Source organism: Contarinia nasturtii, unplaced genomic scaffold, assembly GCF_009176525.2.
Source record: "Contarinia nasturtii isolate CC-2019 unplaced genomic scaffold, AAFC_CNas_1.1 Cnas_scaffold_187, whole genome shotgun sequence".
Lineage (NCBI taxonomy): Eukaryota > Metazoa > Arthropoda > Insecta > Diptera > Cecidomyiidae > Contarinia > Contarinia nasturtii.
Window position 1 is genome coordinate 4,918,341 of NW_022197544.1, and position 23,158 is coordinate 4,941,498.

Here is a 23,158-nt window from a genome sequence, read left to right on the forward strand (position 1 = left end):
TTAATTCTTTTCCACTCTCTTTTGTTTGATATACAAAAACTATGTCATAGTTGAACCGTCTACAATGCAAATGCAGGATGAGACGGGACAAATCCTGCAGAACGAAACTGTTGTAGGGCCATTGATTGAAAATGAACGATTTGTAAGCTATTGTGAAGCCCGAATGGGACGACCACGGCCAAATGTTGGATGGTATCTCCATGGAAAACGGTTACCAGGTGAGTTTAATGGTTTATTTTCACTCAAAAATTCAGTTTTTTGCTGGGCACGTAAAATCAATCAAGAAAAACGAAACAAAAATATATTCAACGAAAAATGCACTGATTCCGTCAGAAATCCTATATATGTTGCGAAAAAAGGAAGAAAAACGAAGACGAATATAATGGATTGAAAGGATACAGGACATTGGGGAGAAAGGGAATAAATAAATTGTATCAATACAATTGAATGGAGTCGACAAATGAGAATGTGATTCAATTGAATTTGTGTAGTTAGTTAGTAGCGGATGATTGACGCTTTGGTATGAAAAGGGTCAACCACCTCACCCACATACACTCACACTCTATATAATCTTTTACACCGTCTCTTCGATTTGTCCTTTTTTACTTCTCCAATGCAAATATCCGAGTTGAGTTTGACGGAATTTCCAATTTGTAAGTATAAAATGAATATATGGCAATTGGCCGTTTATCGAATCACATTCAATTCTCTACATAACAATGGTCAATTTTCTACAACCATATATACATGTACTATATGCCATATTCATTGCTAAATGAGCGACAGTGTACCGATTTTCACTACTCATTGCCTTCAATGCAAACACACGCACACACGCGCGCATTCGAATGAACGCAATACACTGGCAAATACGATTTCCACATCCATTTGATGTTCAGTGTTAATCTATTATCGCCATTCAATAGTGAACGTATGTCATTGTATGCTCTGAATGACAATGTGTCTTGGTGGGTATGGGATATGGTGGAAAGTAGGGAAACGAGTGACAACAAATCGCATATTATTGGGAGAATCAACGCCATGTGCAATAGTTCACGCGAGCACGATTTCTATTCAAAGTTTTAGTGTTATCATTAGACATTCACTTCGAACGATTGTATTTTTATAACTGTGAATGTTCAATTGAATTATATTCATTACATACTTGGGAGTCGGCAAGAGTTACTTCAAAGTATTGATACAAAAATGTCGAATTATTGGACAATCAAAACTCGTTCAACTTCTTTTTTTTCTGCGTATGCATTTTATGTGTGAACGATTTCTCATTCATTCGCTGCAATACAGCATTCGCAGCAAAAAATCAAACGAATTCAAAGAAAAAAATCCGATTGACATATGGAAATGTCATGGATGATGACATTTACTGCATCTGTCGAGCTTCTCTTATTCTCTGTAAAAAATGTTTCTTTCATTTTCAACATTCCTAAAAGCTGAATCCAATTATTGAACGAAAAAGCTGGAAGCATGTCGATTTCACATTTAATTAAAAACTACACACTTTCAACGATCGAAAAAATTAAACTAATAATAATATTGAAAATGCAAAAAATCTATCAATTTATCGAACATTTGTCAGAGTTCATGTTTAATATTATATTTTTCATTCTCTCTTGTTCCATTCAGAATCGATATCGACCAGCGAAGGTCCTGACGCAAATGGTTTATTCACGGAAAAAGCGATGTTATCGATGATATTGACGAGGAAGGAAATGGCAGCTACATTCGAGTGTCGCATCGAATCCGAAGCACTTCAAACAATCAAACGATATCAATTAAAAGTCGATTTACAAGGTAACCTCAACATAGATAACTTCACAAAAAAAATATGTCCATCATTTTTCTTCGTCGAAGTATAATTTATCTACACAATATTAAATTTTTGTTTATCATTTCTTGCTTTAATTGAAAAATCTCCAAACAAATTAGCCAATTATTCATTTTATTTTGCCATTTCACCCATTTGCGTTTATTGAAAAACATATTTTCGTAAATGAAAATGAATGATTTATAAATGGCAACTGTGTATTACAGTACGACCGAGGAAGGTGGAAGTGAGTGGCGTTCGAACGCATACTGTTCAAGGAAGCACCGTATCGCTGTTGTGTAAGGTAATGCGCTTTTGAATTCAAGTTATTTTCTATTTTTTGCACCGTTTTGTCTTAGGAAACACAGACACAAACACTCAACGACTAACTTTCCAATTTCCACGCAAGCACTAGCATCTTTAAAAAAAGTCGACATAACCGACGAACTCGAACCAGAACTTATCCCGTTAAGTTTTACATTATGCTTTTGTAGAACTTGATGAAATAATTACGTTTCGTACGTGCGAAACACCTTTCTTTGCTACTTTCTCTCTTCCTTTTTATTACAATTCTTCTCTCACCTGCTCATTGTCTATGCATGCCATTATCGAATCCTGTAAAGTTCAAACTGATGGTTTTTGCACATTTTCATACATTCGTTTTTCTTTCACTTTTTCAAATATCGCACATAAAACTTATGTATGTGTTTTTGAAGAAAAAAAAGAGCATTCATGATTTTGGGATACCATGAATTTGAAACAGGCAAACCAACTAAACCACAACATCCCAATGACAGGTGAACATATTCGTTTTCAACGTAGAAAAATAAATGCAAGCGAATATTAAATGGAATTTGGAACTATCAATTACGAATGAATTTTCAGTTTTCATTCGTAGACTTTCTTTTCGATTATAACAAACCATTTACACTTGTTGTCTTATTGCACAAAATCTTTTTGTTTTTGCAAAATCAATTTTTTTTGTGTCATTTTACAGTCCATTTTCAATCCATTGAATTTAAGAAGCCAATTTTCATCGTTACCTGTACCTTGATACTGTTGATCCTACTTAAAAGTTTTTTTTAACCCTTTCTTTGGTGTACTTGATGGGATAAATAAAATCGGAGCATCTAAACTAAATTTGTGTACACCACTTAAATCACTATCAACAGATTTACCGAAAGAAAGTGAAGCAAGAAAAAAAAAACATATTTTTTTCCAAGTTGTATCCATTAAAGGGCACTTGTTTTTGTCTCTATTTCAATGGCCTGAATGTGTTTGTTGAATCAAACACACTCAAATAGTTAGGAAATATAAAAAAAAACTTTGAAAGTTTTCTTTTAGCCAGCTTTCTGAAAGAAAGATTTTGAGTGTGTGTGTATGTTTGTTTGAGTAAGGAATAGTAGTTTCGAGATGTTGATAAACACCACTAAATTGAATGTTGACCATAGGCACTTGGAACGAAGTCTCGTATTCCATGGAAAATGCTGAACAGTTATGCGTTCTGTGTGTGTGAGCGGTAGCGATAAACAATAAAGTTGCATTTATTTAATTTTCCATTGTGCATAAAAGTTTAGTGCTGTGGTTCAGACGGTTTACGTCGCCAAATATATTTTCTGAGAGGAAAATAGAGAAATTGCTCGAGTACCCAGCTGATGCGGAAAAAAGCGATCACAATGGAATAGAAAAAAAAGAAGCGAACGAAGAAAAAGAAATGTTTAGTTGAACAACAGTTTTCAATTCTGTCATACATCATGATGTATTATTTATGTGTTCAATTTGTATACTGAAATACATAAAAAAAGCATTAAGATAGATTCAATCATTCGAACGCATCTCAAACTTCTGCTTGTAGAACATGTTTCGCGCAAACATTTCATGAAACAAGAAGAAAAATAGAGATATAGAAAATAAGAACTATTCTATAAAAATGAAAAACCTTTGCACTCAAAGTGTGTGATTTAGTATTACTAAATATGATCGTAAAGTGAATGAAAAGGATTCTTCAAATATATTATATGTAATAATCAACAGGTGTTTGGTGCTCGACCGGCGGCAAATGTAACGTGGTATAACAACACTACACCGCTACGGTTGGATGGGCCACACACCATCAATGAGAAATCGGTACGTATCACTTCATTTAAATAATAAATTAAGCAATTAAATAAACTCAATCACCCCGATGTAAATGAAGTCCAAATTAATCAGATTTTGCCACCAAAAAAACAAAAATCAAATCAATTCTCGTCAATTTTTTCATCGATTAGTAAATTATGAATTACAAGTGATTACTGCAATTACACCACAAATATCTCGATTTAAATAGTTAATGTCTTTTTTTTTGTATGAAATTTGTATTGGATGGCCGTTGGAATCCAAATTATAGGAAGAGATCAGTGACACTACATTCACAACGTATAGTCAACTCTCGTTTACAGCGACGCGATACGAAAATGGTGTGAACTTCCGATGTGAAGCAGACAATATTGTCATGCAAAATGAATTAGAAAAACCGCTGAGCAATTTTTTATATCTTACGGTTATGTGTAAGTGTGAACGACAAAAAAGTCTTTGTTTTATAGTGCTCATTTTGCATGAGAAAAATGAGAGCTGCTCAAAAATGCGCATAAAATTTGAATATAATTTTTTCTTTCTTTTGGCAGATCCACCAGTCGTAACCGTTTCGCCATCAAATTTGCTGGTAACTGAAAATGGTGACATTTATTTGGATTGTCGGTATGATTCGAATCCGTCGTCATTGAAACGGGTTACTTGGTAAGTTTTAAAAAAATCATTCTTCGATTTTACAGTGGAGGTTAGGGCCTTTCTGCCATTAGCCCCAAAATATTGGGGATCACTTTGTCCAACAAAAGAATGGTAATAATAAGAATAATTTTGACGTTAATACATTTTTACAGGAAACGAAATGGCGTACCGTTAGTTGTAGACGGGCACCGTATGGGTGGTGGTAATGTGGAAAGCATTGGTTTGAAAATACAACAAGTGTTGCGTACCGATCTGGGTAACTACACATTCTTCTCAACAAATAATTTTCTCTGGCCCTTCATTCTTTTTTTATTTTTTAGGTAACTACACATGTGAATTGCAGAATGAATATGGTATCGGTGTATCGGACAATTCTATTAGTTTGGATGTTCACTGTAAGTGCCAAAAAATGCATGAATACTCATCCCTCGCAATTTCAATTGAAAATACAAAGCGAGAGAGAACGCGAGAGAGAGAGAAAGAAACAAGTGTTGTGTTTAAAATATGAATTGAAAAGCCGAGGCCAAATAGCCAATTCAGGCAGCATAAAGAAAATGACACGAACGGGTTCAAAACTAACATTTATGTTATAAATTTTGTGACTTCGAATACGATGCACAATATAATCATTGATTGGGTGAAAATGTGCTTGTGTATGCATGTGCGCACCATTTTTTTCCGCTGTCTATCTAATAATCGTGTCGAAATCGCTTGACCACTGTCAGTGTTACTCGTTCGCTTGTTCGCAATCATTCGGGACCAAATTCACTTATGCACTATCGAAAATGTGTGCGGAATTTTTTTCTTCTTCTTGTTATTCACCCGTGAATCGTTTGCCAACAAATGCAGATTGAAAACGAAGCCAGAACAAAGAGAACGAAAATATTCGGATAAAAAGTGTGTGGGGTGGGAAAACTGTCCAAAAAATGGTTAAATATTCATTTTTCTGCATTGCAATCTAAAATTCAGTGATATTTTGTTCACAGCGAGTGTCTGCTAGAATCACTGCTGCCGCCTTTACTGCTGTTGAATACACACACACGTCCGTATATTTTCAAAGGACGTATATTTTACCGAAATACATTTAATTTGCTTTCACAGCACAAAAGCGAAATGAATGGATCGCTTTTTATGCTTTCATTCAACACTCTTTCTTTCTCTCTCTCTCTCTCGCTCTATCATTATAATTTATGTCATATTTTATTTTTCATCTCTAACTCACCGTATTTGACTACTAGAAATATTGAACTAGTTCGATTGGCGAGAGAAAAAGTTAAGCAACTATTTTGAAACTAATACAAAAAAATTAAATGTTTTTTTTCTGTTTGTTTGTCTATTTTTTTTCGTCTGTATTTTTTCGTGTACGTTTGTTTGTGGTTTTGTGAACTGTGTGTGGGAAATAGATCCACCAGTAGTTGAGCTGTTGATGGAGCCAGACACACCAATCATCGAACATGATGCCGTCAATGTGACGCTAATATGTCGCATAATCTCCGGCAATCCGGCCACACTGTCGCGAGTTACATGGTATTTGGATGGTGGAATTCTTAAAGAACTACCCGAATGCAACGGAGGTAGTGATGATGCATTGTGTGGCGTTGATCCGGACATCTTATTGTTGGAAAATGTTGGTCGTCATTTTCTCGGCAATTATTCGTGCGAAGGCCAGAATACAGCCGGTGGTGGTAATCGGAGCGTTGACAGAGAATTAATCGTATATTATGAACCGGGAAAGGCGACATTGCTACATTATCCATTGGTGACAAGTAAGAAAAAATCCGTTACACTATTTTGTTCGGTTGAAGATGGTGGCAATCCAAATGCCACCCAATACAAATGGTTGCGCAGCGGAAGTGTTTTACAATATGACACAGCAATGATAACATTAGAAAATCTTGGATTAGAATCGCGTACAAATTTCACATGCTATGCATATAATAAAGGTGGTATTGGTCAAAGTGCTACCATTGCATTGGATGTGTTAGCACCGCCAGCATTTATAAAAGCACTACAACCACGAACAGCCGCTCTATTTTCAACGCAAAATATTTCGCTGTCGTGTCGCGTTGAATGCGTTCCATTGTGCACGATAACATGGTACAAAAATGGCATTGGCATCGAAAAATACGATGAACGCTATGTGATCACTGATACTTTCTTACCGGCCGATAAGGCAATTGGCGACTTTGAAAGTGTACTATCAACATTACATTTTAATATATCGGCGTGGCCAAAACAACAACTGGACATTCATCAAGACAATGCCAACTATTCATGTGTTTCATCAGCGAATAGCGAAGGACCGGGCGTACGGAGCTCAACTGTTTTTCATGTTGAATGTATGTGATTGTATCTTTTTTTCATTTTTTTTCTTCATTTTTTGTTCGTTTTATTCTAAATGTTTGAAAAAAAATCCAATTTCTCTGTTATAAGAGAAAGTATGTATGTTTTTTCGAAAATATATCTCTTTGATATTTTCCCATTTTAAGTTTCAAGTTAGACGAGAAAATATTGCCGAAGCAAAAATTTTAACTTTTCATTTATCTATATATCTATTTTTTCGTTGGTTTCGTTGGATCGGCTTGTTGAAAATTGTAGATCCACCTGAAAATACAACTGTATCAAACGTAACGGTTGATGTGATTGAAGGTAATTCACCGCCTCGAATCACATGCGCTGGCAATGCTTATCCGCCGCTTCAATATCAATGGATTCGCAATGGAACGGTAATTGATGGGTCGCTTTTGCAAATCCACAAGCCAATGACCCGTGAAGATGCTGGAATTTACGAGTGCGTATCGCGAAACAAGCATGGCACTCAAAGCGCTTCTATCGAGATCAATATTTTGTGTAAGTGTTTTTGGAAAGGAAATTCCATATTTTTCGAAACTTGAAAGTTTATTTCTATGCTGTATGTTTGATGAAAAATTTACATCACACGATTGCTTTCGAATTCACAGACAAACCCGACTGTACGATAACAAGACGTGAAATAAATGATGAGGACACGTTAGTGTGTACGGCAAATGGAAATCCAGCAAAGGTAATGTGCTGCTTTTTTGGTTGTGAAAGTTGTGAGATTTTGTTCAATTTAAAATGCAATAAATATGCGTACATATAATATATGTAGATGAGTTTCGAGTGGACGGTGAAAATGGAAAACGAGACCGAAATAATGCCAGAGTCAAGTACAGATGATTCGGATACAGTGAGCCTTTTAACCATAAACGATGACAAAGGCCGTACATATCGATGCATTGCCAACAATTCGGTCGGCATTGGAACAATGTGCAATATTGAAATTACCGGTAAGAGCCAAAAAGTCACATGTATATGTTATACCATTTGAAATTCGATACCATTTTCATTTACCAAATGTTTTATATTTTAAAATCTCACAAACACCATTATATTTACCATAAATAACTTTGGTGGTGGCTTTGCATTCAAATACATACTCTACACTTGACTCTGTCTCTTTCTCACTCGCTAACACAAACACAAAATAACTGTAATTCGACATGAACACGAAAACTTATCTCCGAATAAATGCACACACCGACACAAACACATCCAAATAAATCCCAAAACATGTGCACATCACTAACAACAGTTTGGCCAAAACGTAAGTACAAAACAGCTAAAAATGAATTTCAATATAACTGCAATTCTCTCAATATCTAAATTTCTATATCTTCCTGTGTCTATTCCCAATGAACCATTAGTGTTTCTACTCTTACCACTACTACTGCTATTGCTGTTGAAATAAAAATAAACGAACAGAATGAACATCATTTTAATCAAATCTAAATATATCTATATTTTTTTTTTGTTATTGGTGAACATCATTTGAACAGGACAATATCACTGGTGGCAACACTGGAATACAAATCCGATGATAATAATCATAGCAGCCGTGACTGCCCTTCTGCTCATGGTTATCATCATCTGCTGTATCATCATTTGTATATGCCGTAAGCGACGACAACGTGACAAATGTAAGTAATATGCATTTCGATACTAGTAATAGTGTACTTCAAAACGATTGAAGTACGTTGAGGATTTCGTTCTCTTTCTCTCTGTTACGCCTCATTTTTGCTCATTGTGCTACTACTATGTTTTTCAATTTTTTAACACTTAAACGCTTTATTACAACGTCTACATAGAAAATGTTGAATTGAATTTTTCATTTCATACTCTCTGTCTCTCAATTTTGCTTGTTTATATCACATATAAAAAGGTTCGATGTTATATCATATTATATTCATATATTTTATTTTCGTCTTTTTTTAAAGTTCAGTTCTGCATATTGGTTATTTCGACATTTATCATACATCAATTCGATACATTATAATTATATGAACATTTATTTAATTCGGTATGCTCGTTTCTTTAGTTATGCCATGACAATTTCCATGTTGAATGTTTCCAAATTGTCGAAACTCTCTACCACATCATCTGTCTTGCATTCTCTTTTATCAATTTTGAGTTTAACAAAACTTCATCGCAATTACTGGACTCAGCTTTAAATTCAATAAATCGAAATAATTATTGACACAATTTGATTACAAATCTTTTAAATTGGCACAACAAAGTTTTGTGATGTGCAACATTTTCGTTTGGATTTTACGACGTGCCCAATTGAAATTAAAGATGGTATGAATTTCGATGTCGGTTGACATTTTAGCAAATTCAATTCAGTTCATCTTAACGAAAATTCAATTAAAATTTACCCAGAACCACACAGAATGGATGGTGGTAGTGATGGGATGCTCGAGCACTCCAGTCACATTGTCTGTCGTTCAAGTCAAAGTTTAACTCAAATACATTATTATATTTCGGCCAAATAACCGTCGACGAAATGCGACATATATGGTAAATTATTTTTTATGGTGATATTGACGTTGAACATTTATTGGTCGAATTGGTTGATTTGCCAGCGTCAGCAATATTCTTCCCTGCATCATCAAAAATTCAATTCAATTTTATAAAGTGAGCATTTATGAAAAACAAAACTAAAAAACCCTTTGCGTTTTATGTTGATTTTCTCTAATTTTATTAATCGATAATATATTATTTTAGTATCCTTTTTTGATGTTGTGTTTATTTTTGGTTTTGTTTTTTATTAAAAAATCAACTAACATTTATATGTGATTTTTTTGACTTTTTCTTGTTTTTTTTTTCATGTTAACTTGTTTTGCTTTTTTGTGCCATCATCAAAACGTATTTTAACCGAAAATCCACGCCTAACAATTCAAATAAAAAATTAAAACATATACATACACAAACTTGACAATTACTCAACCATCATAACCGCCAACAAACAATCCAAACAACATATTCGCATCAAACAAACAACAACTCAACATATATTTCAACATTCCATTTAATAAAACACAAAAATATATATATAAAATATAAATTGCCAACAACAACAACAACAACAAAATATACAAAACAAACACCCATAGATCACACGGATGTGTCCATCAGTGCAACACATAGGTAAGCCATATTTTGTTTTTGTTGCGTTGCATTGCGTTCGTTCAATTCAGTTGTTCTCTTATATCCAATGAAAATCGTTTCATGTACTCATTTTTATTTATTTTTGCTGGTTATGTCTATATGATATATATATATATTTCCCGGTTCCATGTGTTTTTACATTTTAAATGCATATATTTTTTGTTTATTGTCGTTGTATTTTGTTGCTAGTAAAACATGTTATAATTCCTTTTTTTAACGTTCGTTGTTTGGTTTAGATATATATTTGTTATTTCCCTTTTCTTGTTCTCTTTCACACTCTCATCAAAATGCATATACACCACACACACACACTTTTTCGTTCACACATTTTGTGATAAAGAACGGAAAAAAACATAACACCGGCTCTTTTGCATTTATGCAAAATGAGCACACAAACATGCGAGATATACATACCGAAAAATGCAAATCACAAAGCCAGAAAAATCCACCATCTGAAATCATAAAAACCATAAATATTGAAAAATGCTAGAGCAAGCCATGAAGCTGGCTAATGTGAACGTTACGTCTCTAGTTCTGGTTCGAGGTTGCCACATCATCAACCATGCCGAATATGTTATTAAAATAAAATGACATGAATTGATCATTCTTCTTTTGGTGGGATTTTATGTGTGAACGTATATGGGATGTGGGGTTAAATTTGCACAATTTTTGGTATGAAGTTTACATGTTTGCACATTTTTGTGGTTATTTTCAATCAAAATTCACATGTGTGCGTGTGCTTTCTATCTCGCTGTCGATGAGTGAGTTTTCGGTGAGATTTAATTTTATTTAACACGCTTGCTTTTTGTGTCCATCAATCCATTCGATTTTTTATTGTTATTATTTTGATTTTTTTTTGTGTGTTCATGAGTGTGTAGATTATTGTGGTTGTGACGAATTTTTTGAGACAAAATGATAAAAGGACTTACATAATAAGAAAGTGTTCATTGTATGCAGAAGTTCCGTAATTTGTTACCATTCCATAAGAAATGTAACAAATACACAAACACACACACTCAATTCATACGACTTTAATCATTTCGCTTTCATCACCCATAAACATTTTCTAACTTTTTTTATACTTCATTCTACCGTGTACGGTATACGCTCTCTTTCGCCTTCCTTTTATCATCATTTCACTCCAATCAAGGATAATAAAACAACAACAAAAAGCTACCAACGCCGTTCCGAACACAAATCAAGATGTTGTCCATTATCCTTTCATCACGACTTATCCATGTATACGTCTAACTCGGTTTTTATCCATCGTAATCTGAAATCTGCAAGTCATTCGGTGCGATGGTCTCAATTCATTCCCTTTTTTTATTAAGAGACCATAAAAGCAATAAATGAATTCATTTTGATTGTTATTGAGTTATTCGATCGATTCAATCGAATTTTATTTTCTTCGGTCTCATGATTGTTGAGCAAGGAAAAGATGAAGAGAGAAAAAAACATCGACCGTATACACAAAAGTTTGGAAAATGATATCGTAACGATGATGATGACAACGACGGTAGTTTCTTCTCTGTAAAAACAAAATTAAGATGCGAAACTCCAATTTCACACATCATCGCATTCGCTAGAAAATCTCATTTCAGGCGGTTTTACTTTGACAGCGTGATTTCAATCAATCATCGTTTAAAATGAATTAATGCAAACTTTCAATCATTTCCATTGATTACGTTCGTTTGTTTTTTTTTTGCGTTGCAGTTGATGAAAACTTTATCCATTTAAATCACAAAAGCAAAATCACTTCGATCGATTCATTTAGAAGTTAATTCTGAAAAATTAGAACATTCATTACAATCGTTTCCATCGATAATTTGCTTAAATGTGAACACAAATCAAAGACAACATTCGATTCGCTTCATTTAGTCAAAAAGAAAATAACGAAATCAATTGAGCTTTTTCCACGCCGACAAATCCTATTAGTTTTATTCGGATGAGACTACAAACGAATCCGATTTGTTCCGGAAACAAATAAGATAGAAAACATGTTGATTCTATCATAACAATAAATTCAATGGCAAAGGAAAAATCTCCCTTTTCTTTCCGTTCGATCACTGTCAATCGAGCAAATCGAATGCTCAAAACTAAATGAATCAATTCGTACACACAAGCATATTTGAATGGCATTTATCCATATAATTGGAGTGTTGAGATGGGTTTTTACGTTGGTCATTTGGTATTATCTCGTTTAATGCCGTAAGCGAATGGAACACATCAGACTTTATATATAGCTGTAAGTTATCAAAAACAAATTCTTCCCTCATCCAAAAACAAATTTCTTTGAATTTTCAACCAGAATGACAAATTACGACTTACTACAGCGACAGCAAATAAACAAATATGTACATTATGAACGTGAATATCAGTTCAAAAAAAATGAAGAGTATGAAAACCTGTTTATAATTGGAACGCTTATTATCATCATTTTTCAGTTTCATTTATTTATTATTTTATAATTTTATGTTTTTATTTGTTTGTTTATTTTTTTTTCGTTTCAATCGCTTTTATTATGCATATACAATTGTGATAAATAAACTTGATATCGGTCAAAAACCTTTGATGGAATCCATTCGAAACCGGATATGCACACAGTGTTTTGTCCGCACAAGCAACAGCTGACTCACCTGCATCAAGATCATGTGCGCCCGAAATTCCGAAAAGTCCACCAAAATGGCCATTGCGACCTGGTGTGCTAGTTCACGTTAAATGCGATACAAAGCAAAATTTGTGCGCTAATCGTGCCCAAAGTCCATTCAACGCATCAACATTGAATACCAGTGGCAATTTGAATAATGTTAGCTATGCATCACCGTTGCTCAGTACAAATTCACGAAATACATCAATGACTAGCGGTAAAGTTGGCAGTGGATCAACAAATCTATCATCAACACCGATTACACTACCCGAACTACCAGCAAGAAATACAAAAACAAATAGTACTGTCATCGCAATCACCACCACTCCCACCACGAATGTAAGTGGTGCAACCGATTCTACAACAAATAATAGTAAAAAAACAACAAAATCCGTTGCAAGAGCGTTGCTCATCGATGAGGATGGAATCACAGCAAAAGTTGAATCCGATGACAGTTCCAAAGAGGATGGGGGCAATCGAATAACTATCCCTACCACCAATAATACTAACAATAACAACAACTCGACGGTCATTGGATCAGTGGACACAACAACTGGATTGTTACAAAATACAGTAACTGTCACAACGTCAGAACCAAACAATGATGAATTGCTACGTTTCACCAGTTCAAATTTGATCGAACGCATACTTGGACGTTTGCGATGGCGACGAGAACAATCCACCAACAATAATGCACACAATGGCACCAACAATGAAGATGGCATTCTGGCAAAGAGTAACAAACGAGCGGTGAGCCTATTGCGTGCCACCGGGTGGTTTGGCAGCGGTAAATCGACCAATTCAACGACTGGACTAATGAGTGACACAACTAAAAACCAAATAAATGGAATTACATGCAGTGAAAGTGGTAAATATCACAAACAAATACGTCTGTCTCAATCACTATTCGATTAGAATTTCGTTTAAATACTACCACTTTCTCTAGTTTATAAATGTACAAATTGTGCACCATGAAAAATTTCAGGACAAAAAAAAAATAATCATCAAAAATCTACTGCAAAAAAAAGCACAATTCAAAAGAGATATAAAAACAAAAAACTGTCCCTTTTCTATCGACAAAAATATTTTCTTTTATTTTACCACTTTTTTTGTTCATTTATTTCGCTGAAAATATTTCTTTCATTGATTTTATGTTGAGTTTTTTTTATACTTTCCACTATTTGAATTATACGAGAAAGAAACATCATACATATCATTGTTTTCTATCATTTTTTTCCACATATGAAATGAAACATAAAATATATATATATATAACATGTGTGTATGATAGTTGTCACTTACAAACGCACGCCAGTGACATTACGACCGATCAGTATATCAGACTCTTTAACCGACTCGATCGAATCACGGAAACAAAATAGTTCATCATCTCGTAAGTAATTATTTGTTAATATACTCATGTTTACACAAATCTCGCACTCTCCTTCAATATCGACGAGAAGTCAATGAAAATCAAGAATTTTAAACAACTACCCTGAACAGAACAAAATTCACTATCACTCAACCATTCAGCAGCAGCATTTTATCTGCATGTTTTTTTTGTCGTGTGCTTATCTGTATTGCTTGAATAGTATGGAATTAGCTTCTTTTAAAAAAAAAAATGCTCGTTTGCTTTAGTTACTATTTTGTTTTTTGCTTTGGTTTTGATTTTTTTATCAACATTTTGAGATGGAATTTTTTTAATCAATTTTTGAAAACTGATTGTTTTTAATGAAAATGTACGCTTAAAAACTGCAACTTCCCATTTTAGAAAAGCTAAATTGATGCTACTTATTGGGGGCGGTGAAAATTCGTTTTTGCACACGTGTATACAATACGTTTGACAAATGTCGCTGCTTTCAATTGAAATCAGCGTACATTCTAAAATGAAGAAAATTCACACGTTGCAAAACTAGAAACGAATTGGGACTCTATTTTTTTTATCGAAACGTTTAGATTAAATTCATTTGATTTGTATTTCCAATTTTTCTATTCTCAATGTACAGCACGCGGCAAATCATCGCTGGGGGCCGATCTGTTAACGGATCCTGGAGAGTATGAAAATCTACCGTTTCATGGACTCCAGACAGCACCAAATAAAGTGAGTATTTTTTTCCTGTTATTATTGGTATCGTCATTTTTTTTAAATCCAATTCATTTCGTTAGTCTGATGCATCTGTATTGTGTATAAATAGAAAAAATTAATTCTAATGGGAAATCCTTTGAAAATATTCTCATGCTGTGCCTATCGTAGCTCTTTTTTTTATTCACGCTCACATTGATTCATTCATTCACATTTCATTTTGATATAACGCACATTCGCATCGCAAAACAGGCTTCGTTTTTTCTTATTCATTACTATGCTCTCGTTCAATAAATATTTGGATTTTTCATGTTAATATTGAATGAAAAACAAAATTTGAATTAATTTCGTGTACATCTGAAAGCATTCACCTTGAAGCAATAAAATTTATAGTTTTGCACAAATGCGCACAGAGAACTTCTCAAGAAAATCAACAAGATATCAGTAAAATTCAAAAATCAAATACAAGAAATCAAAGAAGATGTGCATTGCTCACATCAAATTGCATTAGATGACGAGCATACGTTTGCTTACATTGTATAATGCATAATACGCTTTTGAAATGTATTTTAACACATATGGGACTTAATAAATTAGCATGAAATAGAATACGTATGCACTCACATACATTCACAGTGCAAACATATTGCGATAAAATCCAATTCAGTTAGATGTAAATCAGAATACTGGGCAATTTTTCATGCCTTTTTGTAGCACGTTTGCAGTAGCGTTATGGAGCTAACATTAGCATCATTTTCAGCTCCTTTTTAGGCACCAACTAAGAGTGGTCTTGCAGAGAAACAAATTAATTATCACAATTAATGCCTAAAGTATTTTCATTTAAAACCGAACGGTTAACCTCTTAATTAAAGTGAATTAAACTCATTGGTCGAATTCAAAATTCAATTTGAAAGCAACACAAATCAGTGGAATGTTTTTTTTAAGTAATTTGTTCAAACAATCATATGAACCTGCCCTAATAAATGAGTTAGTTAAGGTGAAATAGTTGAATACTAGTTTACCAACAATTGCAATGAAGAAAAAGAAAAGATAATATTCTAGAAAATTTTCAATCATTTGTATGATGTATATTTGTGTGTATGTGTGGTAGAATGGCATGTTTGCTAGAATCCGAATTGAGTTTATTTTCCCGGAAACAGATCCACAATTTAGCTCATTGCATATCCAAATTTTATTACAATTTGGCCACTAACCCAAATTTTATCTTTCTCATTATCTCTCTCTCTCTCTCTCGAATTTTTCCATTTCAAATCGTTCATTTTCATTCCGAGAAATGTGCTTTAAATGCATAATAACCAGTTTTTTTTATCCAAAATTTAAATGATGTGTTTTTTTTGTTTGTTTTGATCAAAATGCGATGAAAATTTTCTTTTGCGATGGCGCATCAAAATATCTTTTTGCAGGAAATTTTATTGTTAACATCATTGAAATCATCATCTCCGCATATGACATGCACCATTTACAAGCAAATGCCGCTTAAAAGTTGGTATAACAAAAACAAAACCAGTTATGAAACGTAAATAAGTGCGTCCGTTATACCACACATTTACCAAACATATCGACCACGAACAAATCGAAAAACAAAGTAATTCCATCCAAAGTGCCGCGTCTTCAAATACCGCAAAAAAAATGAGATCAATCTAATCAATATGCCAGAAAAGTCAATTGAGCAAGGAAAATTGGAGAATTGCATCTCTGGACACTATCACTTTTGAATGTACGCAACTGTAACGAAGCTATGCCTATGATCGTAATATTGAAAACTGATTGAAACGTTGCAAACATTCATCGGATGCAAACAATTAACAAAGTGGGTATGTTGATGAATGCGTGTGGTTGAAAATTCCTTACCACAGGAGACAAAATAAAAACAACAAACGAACCACTTTCATACACACACAAAACCATATCATTTCGGTTTCACCACCATACCACATACACACATACATGTATTCTATACATTTACTGAAAAATAGAAGAATAGATATATCCCATGTTGGTTATCTCATTTAATTTTCTATATATATATATCACTATTTCACTGTTTGCCATGTTTGTTGATTTTGAAGATGACTTCCGCAAAAATAGTTTGAATTTCCCGGCGGATTGATGCGGTTTTTAGAAGCTCCATGTTTCATATTCGGATAAAAGCTGCACTTGTGATTATCAGAAACTTTGATGCTAAAAAAAATACTCTGCTTATGACTATGGATGGCATGCTCTTGGTTATAATGTATGTTGCACTGCAATGTATCCGCCCACTGACAAATCAATAAAATAGAACTGACAAATCAATTCTATGAAAGCATGTACTGGATGTTTTGGATGCCTAAGAAATGTAGTGGATGTGTGTTGTGTGCATGTAAGCAAAATGAAAATAAAAATTCGGTTTTTCCTGCGGCCCTATGAATCTAATGTTTGATTTTTCTAGCGAATAAAACTTAATGCACCAACCAGTGTTGTCAACAAACAAAAACGAACGAATGGTTCGCTCGTTTATAGTTTGATTGATCGGCTTAGAATAAAAACTCGACTTGTATTTTAGCCCATTCAATTCAATGTTTGTTCATTCTTTTTGCTCAACAAACACAACGAACGAACAAAACAAAACAAATTTTTGTTTCTTACGAACGAACTAAAGTTCATTGACAGCGCTGACACTAATAGTAATGTACCTTGCACCTTCAACTATGTTGACAAAATAGTAATAGTAGTATAGATATTAACACTACAAAATATTCCCGGAATGTGTGCGGAAATAGCTCGAGCCATGAAACAGGTTCGTTTCCATATAATTACAATAAGCAAAAATCACTGCTCTCTAACCCATTCAGTAAAAATTATCCATCCGCTACCACCATGTTTTACCTCCAACACCCTCATCTTCCTCTCTATCTCTCTTTATTTCTCCATTGATGTCTCTCCTGGACACTCCGATTTCGACAATCAAACTTTTGTACATTTCCGCAAGTATTTCCGGTGATATTCGGAAGTGAGAATATAAAGGTCAATCTTTCTTTTTTTTTTGTTTTGTTGTATTTATTCATAATGAAAAAAAAAACCATTTTTGTATATGTGGGCAAAGCAGTTTTATACGCCAGCCAACGCGACACATGGAAATGTTGTGCGAGTGGCACCACGGCAAAAAACAACAACATCGGCAACATCATCATCGTCAACACTACAAACACCACCAACCTATTGTTACAACCTGGCACATAGTTTTCCATCATCAAATTCAAATAGTAGCACAAATACAGCGACCAATTTATCGACTTATCCAAATTTTCTTCACATAAATAGTTCGAATAATAGCACAGCGACCACAACAGCAACATTTGCTGGCATCGCACAACAACACCACCAGCAACAGCAACAACAACAACAACAGCAGCACAAGACCAACAACCATTTTAACAGTAGTCAAGTATCTGCGGATTGCAACAATGCTATTGTTGATAACGATCCAATTAAGTCGACTGCTGTGCAAAATCCATTTCTGGCAAAGCGGCCAAAATCATTAAATCAAATCAAACGAAATTTGGTGCGACCACCGCCGCCACCACCACCGCCGCCGCCAACGTCTATCGCATCATCGGCACAACATCACGCCGTTTCATTTTCATCATTATCAATGCCTCGAACAAAATCGATTGCAATGCACTGCACTATGGCCGATAAGAAATTCAATTCACTAAAATCAATGAGCGCGCGAAAAACACCACAATTTTATTCGTTGCGCTTAAATAAGTGCCGTCGCCACCAAACTGCACTCACTAATCCAACATTTAATACCCAACAAAAATTACTTGTTATTAATAATTCAACCATGCCGTATTTGCATTCGTCGAAGTCACATCATTCAGATTCCGATGCTGAATCAACATCCGTACTGCGTAAGTTAACATTCAATCAGCAACCATTGTACGAGAATCTTGTGAATGCATCGCTCGAATATGGTTCAACCGTTATCGATGGTTTCTACTGTGAAGCGAACGATGCCAACAGCATTTATCGAAGTGATTCGGGCATATCGAATAGTTCATATGAATTAACACCCGTACCAGCACCACGTAATAATCCACGAAACTGTCAAAGTGCACCGGTTTACATGAATCTTCCAAAATATGCATCGATTTGTGGAACGGGCACAAATAGCAAATATCGTGCGGAAAACAACATTACAACAACACCGAACACAAAACTCGGTTTCGCGACAACAGCTTTTAATTATGAGGTTTGTGTGTGCGCTTTTCTAATCGTCCTACATTCACATTTCATTTTTATTTTTCTGCTTCCAAAATTTCCAGATGGAAATATCATGACTTTTTTTTTAATTATATACATTTAACATCTGTATAACCTGCATTTCCTCTTGTTCTTTTTTTTTTGTATTTGATTTTGATCAATTAGCGATTTATGCCTACTAATCCATTCACAACGTCAAGTCGTCGCCAGCAAATACTTGTGCCCAAAGAGTTATTTCCACGTAAAAATAACGGTCATGACACATCAATATCATCAGCATCATCATCATCGAATCGACGTCCCGTTAAGCTTCCATTGCGTAAACATCACAGTTTTCATTTTCAACCATCACAAACGGTGGCCGGCGTTTTGAAGCATGAACAATTTCAGCAACAGCAATCAAAGCATTATCATCATCATAAACAGCAGCAGCAAGTATCGACAAAGGAACGATATAAAAATCAAGGTCCGTTAGTATTCAAGCCATTTAGCGAGAAAAGTGCATTCAAACCAATTATTCCGTCACCAAAAGGTTCCAACGATTCCGAGGACAATGGAGACAATTTAAACGATGACAACCATGATGAACGATATAATTTTGACACACTTTCAATGCCACGCATATGTGGCACAAGCCTAAAACGTCACATATCGAATGTTGAAACATTTTCAAAATTGAATCAATGGCAAAGTGATAACGAAGAAAGTTTTCAAAATTCGACCAACAAAATGAATACGATGGTTGCTGCTCCTTCATCCGTTCTCACCGTAAATCGACGTAAAATTCATTATGCTGATCTGGCACCGTTACCAACACACAACAATGTTAATTCAATTCCACATCACCGAAATGATCGAAATAATAATAGCGATTCAAATGAAGACAATGTCAATGGTACCACGAGCAATACTAACTCTGAATGGCAAACGGCTTGCGATGCCCAAAATGCCAAAGGGGACCACAAACCAATGAACAATCAATTGACATCGTCGGCATCGGCATCGTCATCAACAGCAACAGCAACACAATATGCAACATTGAGATTTGATGAAATCAGCATTTGAAATCTTAGCATTCCATTTTAAATGCGTGTAAAAATAAATATCACGATATTATTCAATTTAGTATATTCCAAAAATATCGTTTTCGAATTATGTCGATTACATTCGACATGAATAGAGCAGAGCGTATTAGAAAACGGTTGATAACGATTTTGAAATAATCGATATGCAAATTGATGCAACATTTTTAGCTTGATAACTAATGGATAGAATTTCATTTATTTATGGAATGTTTTATAAAAGAAAAATATGTGTACGAGAATGATTATCATTTTTTCTAAACATTGTTAGCAAATATAAAACAGATATACAATATTATAATACATTATTGATGGATAGTCGTATTTATGATGATGTTGAACTCGTTTTGAGTATTTCTTTTCTCACTTGCAAAGCACAAATGCAATCGATAAACTATAATTTCTAGGATGATTCATTTTAATTACACATTCCACATTAGGCTTGTCGGATATCTCTATCCACAATTTGAGTTTTTCGGTGAGGACGCACAGAAATTTCAAATTATGGCATTGGAAATCTCAGAGACAAACAAAATCCGACAAGCCTATTCTCCCATGGAGAAGTATTGATTTTATTAAATGAATTATGAGTAGTAGTACATCCGTATATTAGTAAATGAATATTATTTCCTTATTGGAAGTGACTGTACAAACACACTTACAGTGCTGAAAATATTCTTAAGACAATTTTTTTTCCAGAATATGTGATGATTTACCCCCCATTTTCTTGTCATAATTCGGTGATTAGAAGGCCTAAATTCCATTTTTAAACTTGACATTCTCTTTAATTTTTAGATAAAATTTGAGAGTAGAACGATTTTTTTCTGGACGAAAACTTTGAATTATTTTGTTTTAGCATGAGCGCTTTTTTGATCCAATTTTTTCTCACAATTTATGCTGTATCATGGAAAAAGACATGATCGTCCAGACAAAATCTGCTAACTTTGTTCCCACGACATTTTTATAACGATTGAAAAAAAAATCTATTTATATGAATAAAAAAAGAGATTGAAATATTTATTTATGTATTTATTTCGATATAATGAATTCAATATATTTAATTGAAGCCTTAGCAAATTTCATTTTAAAAAAATAGTGTCTATTTAGCGAAAATATTTAGCTTTATTATTTAGGAAATAAAATATGTTGTTTCATTCCAAAAAAAAAGATTTAAGATTAGTTATAAGATTTGGCCGCGTTCTTAATACTTCAAAGTAAGATTTAGTCTCGTTTTAGATTTCAATTTTTTATTGGTGAATTGGGATTCTCTGTAAAAAATGATATTAAAACACCAAAGTTTAATGAGAGCCGTTATTATTCGTCTCTCAAGTTTGATTTTATTGTGAATTTTTTTAATTTTATTTTAAGAGTTGATCAGCCTTTAAAAAGCAACAAAAAAACATGTTTCTCTTGATGCATAATAGTGTCTTGAAATTTGAGAGAAAAAAATTCAAATTTTTTCGAAAAAAAAATTCATTTTCCGAAAATATACAAGTGAATAGGAGAAATTTGCGAATAATTTGTCATATAATTGTTTATGTATGAGGCTGTCAACTATATTGTACATATATATATTGATTGATTAATCTAAATATAATTTGATTGATTGTTTGTTTGTAAGGGATGATGTTATATTTGTGCAACAATTTTTCATTGTGTGAAGTGGAAATAATGAACAATGGTCAGTAAGCTGAACCAATTTGTGAAAAGTCGTGTTAGAACGCAAGGAATACATTATTAAGATCAATTTATGCTAAATAAATTCACAGACGGACTTACACAATTCCCATTTGCACATTTGAATAATACCAATCACACGTATATGTTTGCCTCCATCTATGTCCCAATATAAAACATAAGCTTTTACATTTATTTTCATTTCAACGAATGGAAAAAAAGGGAAAAACTATGTATGTCTACTGTATTTTGTTTCAATTGAAAAATTGTGTGTATAGTGCATCTATCAAATAGAACTAGTTTGATTTTTGTTAACCTGATTCCGAATTGTATAAAATTTGAATAGATTAAACATTCCATGAATATAGAGCAGACAATATATTTAGCTGTCGTCATCTGGATATTTCAGCTCATCTGGATATCGTCAGCAGATGATACAAAGTGAAAACAATAGAAGTGATTGTTATAGGTATATAAGCTTGTTATATACTGGTATTACTATAACAATCACTTCTATTGTTTTCAATCCGCATCATCTGCTGACGGCATCCAGATGCGCTGAAATATCCAGATGACGGCAGCTAAATATATTTTCTGATATAGAGTCATACAGAACGAATGAAAAGCAACACACATTCACACGTGAAACAGCTTAATGTGGATATAAATACTAATCAAGAGAGATAGAGTTATTGTATGTAGTGTATTAACGGCTCTGAAGTGTGAAAAGAGTAAATTAATTTGCTGATTATAATAAAACAAAAAATAACAATGAAAAGTGTTTCATTGGCATTTGATTAACGTTGAAAAATTGATGCTGTGTTGTTTGCATTCATTTTCTTTTCATTCTTCCATTAAATTACTATTTTGCTTTGCTTTCAAAATAACAGATTCCCTAACCTTGCCTTCTCATCTACATTAGAGAATTATCTTTCATCATCTGGCTAAACTATTTTCGGTACTAATCGGTAAGTTGAGATAATCAAGTAATTAAAGTTGCTTTTACCTGTCTCGGTTTTGTCGTCATTTTCCAATTGGTGCTGAATATGTGCTGTTCGGCATTAAAATAAAAGAAGAAATCGTGCTTTTCAAATCTATCATTTCATACCCACCGAAGTCATATATGCTTTAACGTGGAATTATTAAATTGTGTCATCTATTGAAATGCAGAAATCAATACAATAATATATTTAACCATTGTTTTTCGGTTGATTAACGAATATTCCCATTCTTTCTCTCTCTCTCTCTCTCTCTCTCTCTCTCTCTCTCTCTCTCTCTCT

General features: G+C 33.8%; 1 protein-coding gene across 9 annotated transcripts in view; it reads left to right on the plus strand.

Annotated features, from left to right (window-relative positions):
* Positions 1-23,158, plus strand: part of LOC116336818 (hemicentin-1) — a 57,855-nt gene that overhangs the window by 30,944 nt on the left and 3,753 nt on the right. For 4 of the 9 annotated variants that reach the window (XR_004200743.1, XR_004200744.1, XM_031760964.1 and 1 more), the window contains exons 5-22: positions 51-218; positions 1,645-1,812; positions 2,053-2,129; positions 3,860-3,952; positions 4,215-4,374; positions 4,492-4,603; positions 4,747-4,850; positions 4,915-4,989; positions 5,998-6,933; positions 7,193-7,444; positions 7,555-7,637; positions 7,725-7,902; positions 8,208-8,219; positions 8,452-8,592; positions 10,066-10,099; positions 12,725-13,635; positions 14,059-14,160; positions 14,774-14,868. Coding sequence is in view for 5 of the 9 variants with exons in the window: in XM_031760964.1 (XP_031616824.1) it covers positions 51-218; positions 1,645-1,812; positions 2,053-2,129; positions 3,860-3,952; positions 4,215-4,374; positions 4,492-4,603; positions 4,747-4,850; positions 4,915-4,989; positions 5,998-6,933; positions 7,193-7,444; positions 7,555-7,637; positions 7,725-7,902; positions 8,208-8,219; positions 8,452-8,592; positions 10,066-10,099; positions 12,725-13,635; positions 14,059-14,160; positions 14,774-14,868 (3,701 nt within the window). In the remaining 4 variants the exon portion in view is untranslated. Of the gene's footprint in view, positions 1-50; positions 219-1,644; positions 1,813-2,052; positions 2,130-3,859; positions 3,953-4,214; positions 4,375-4,491; positions 4,604-4,746; positions 4,851-4,914; positions 4,990-5,997; positions 6,934-7,192; positions 7,445-7,554; positions 7,638-7,724; positions 7,903-8,207; positions 8,220-8,451; positions 8,593-10,065; positions 10,100-12,724; positions 13,636-14,058; positions 14,161-14,773; positions 14,869-16,274; positions 16,686-18,174; positions 18,279-22,768; positions 22,847-23,158 lie in introns of those variants that run through there. The other 5 variants (XR_004200742.1, XR_004200745.1, XM_031760966.1 and 2 more) reach the window with 5 other exon arrangements.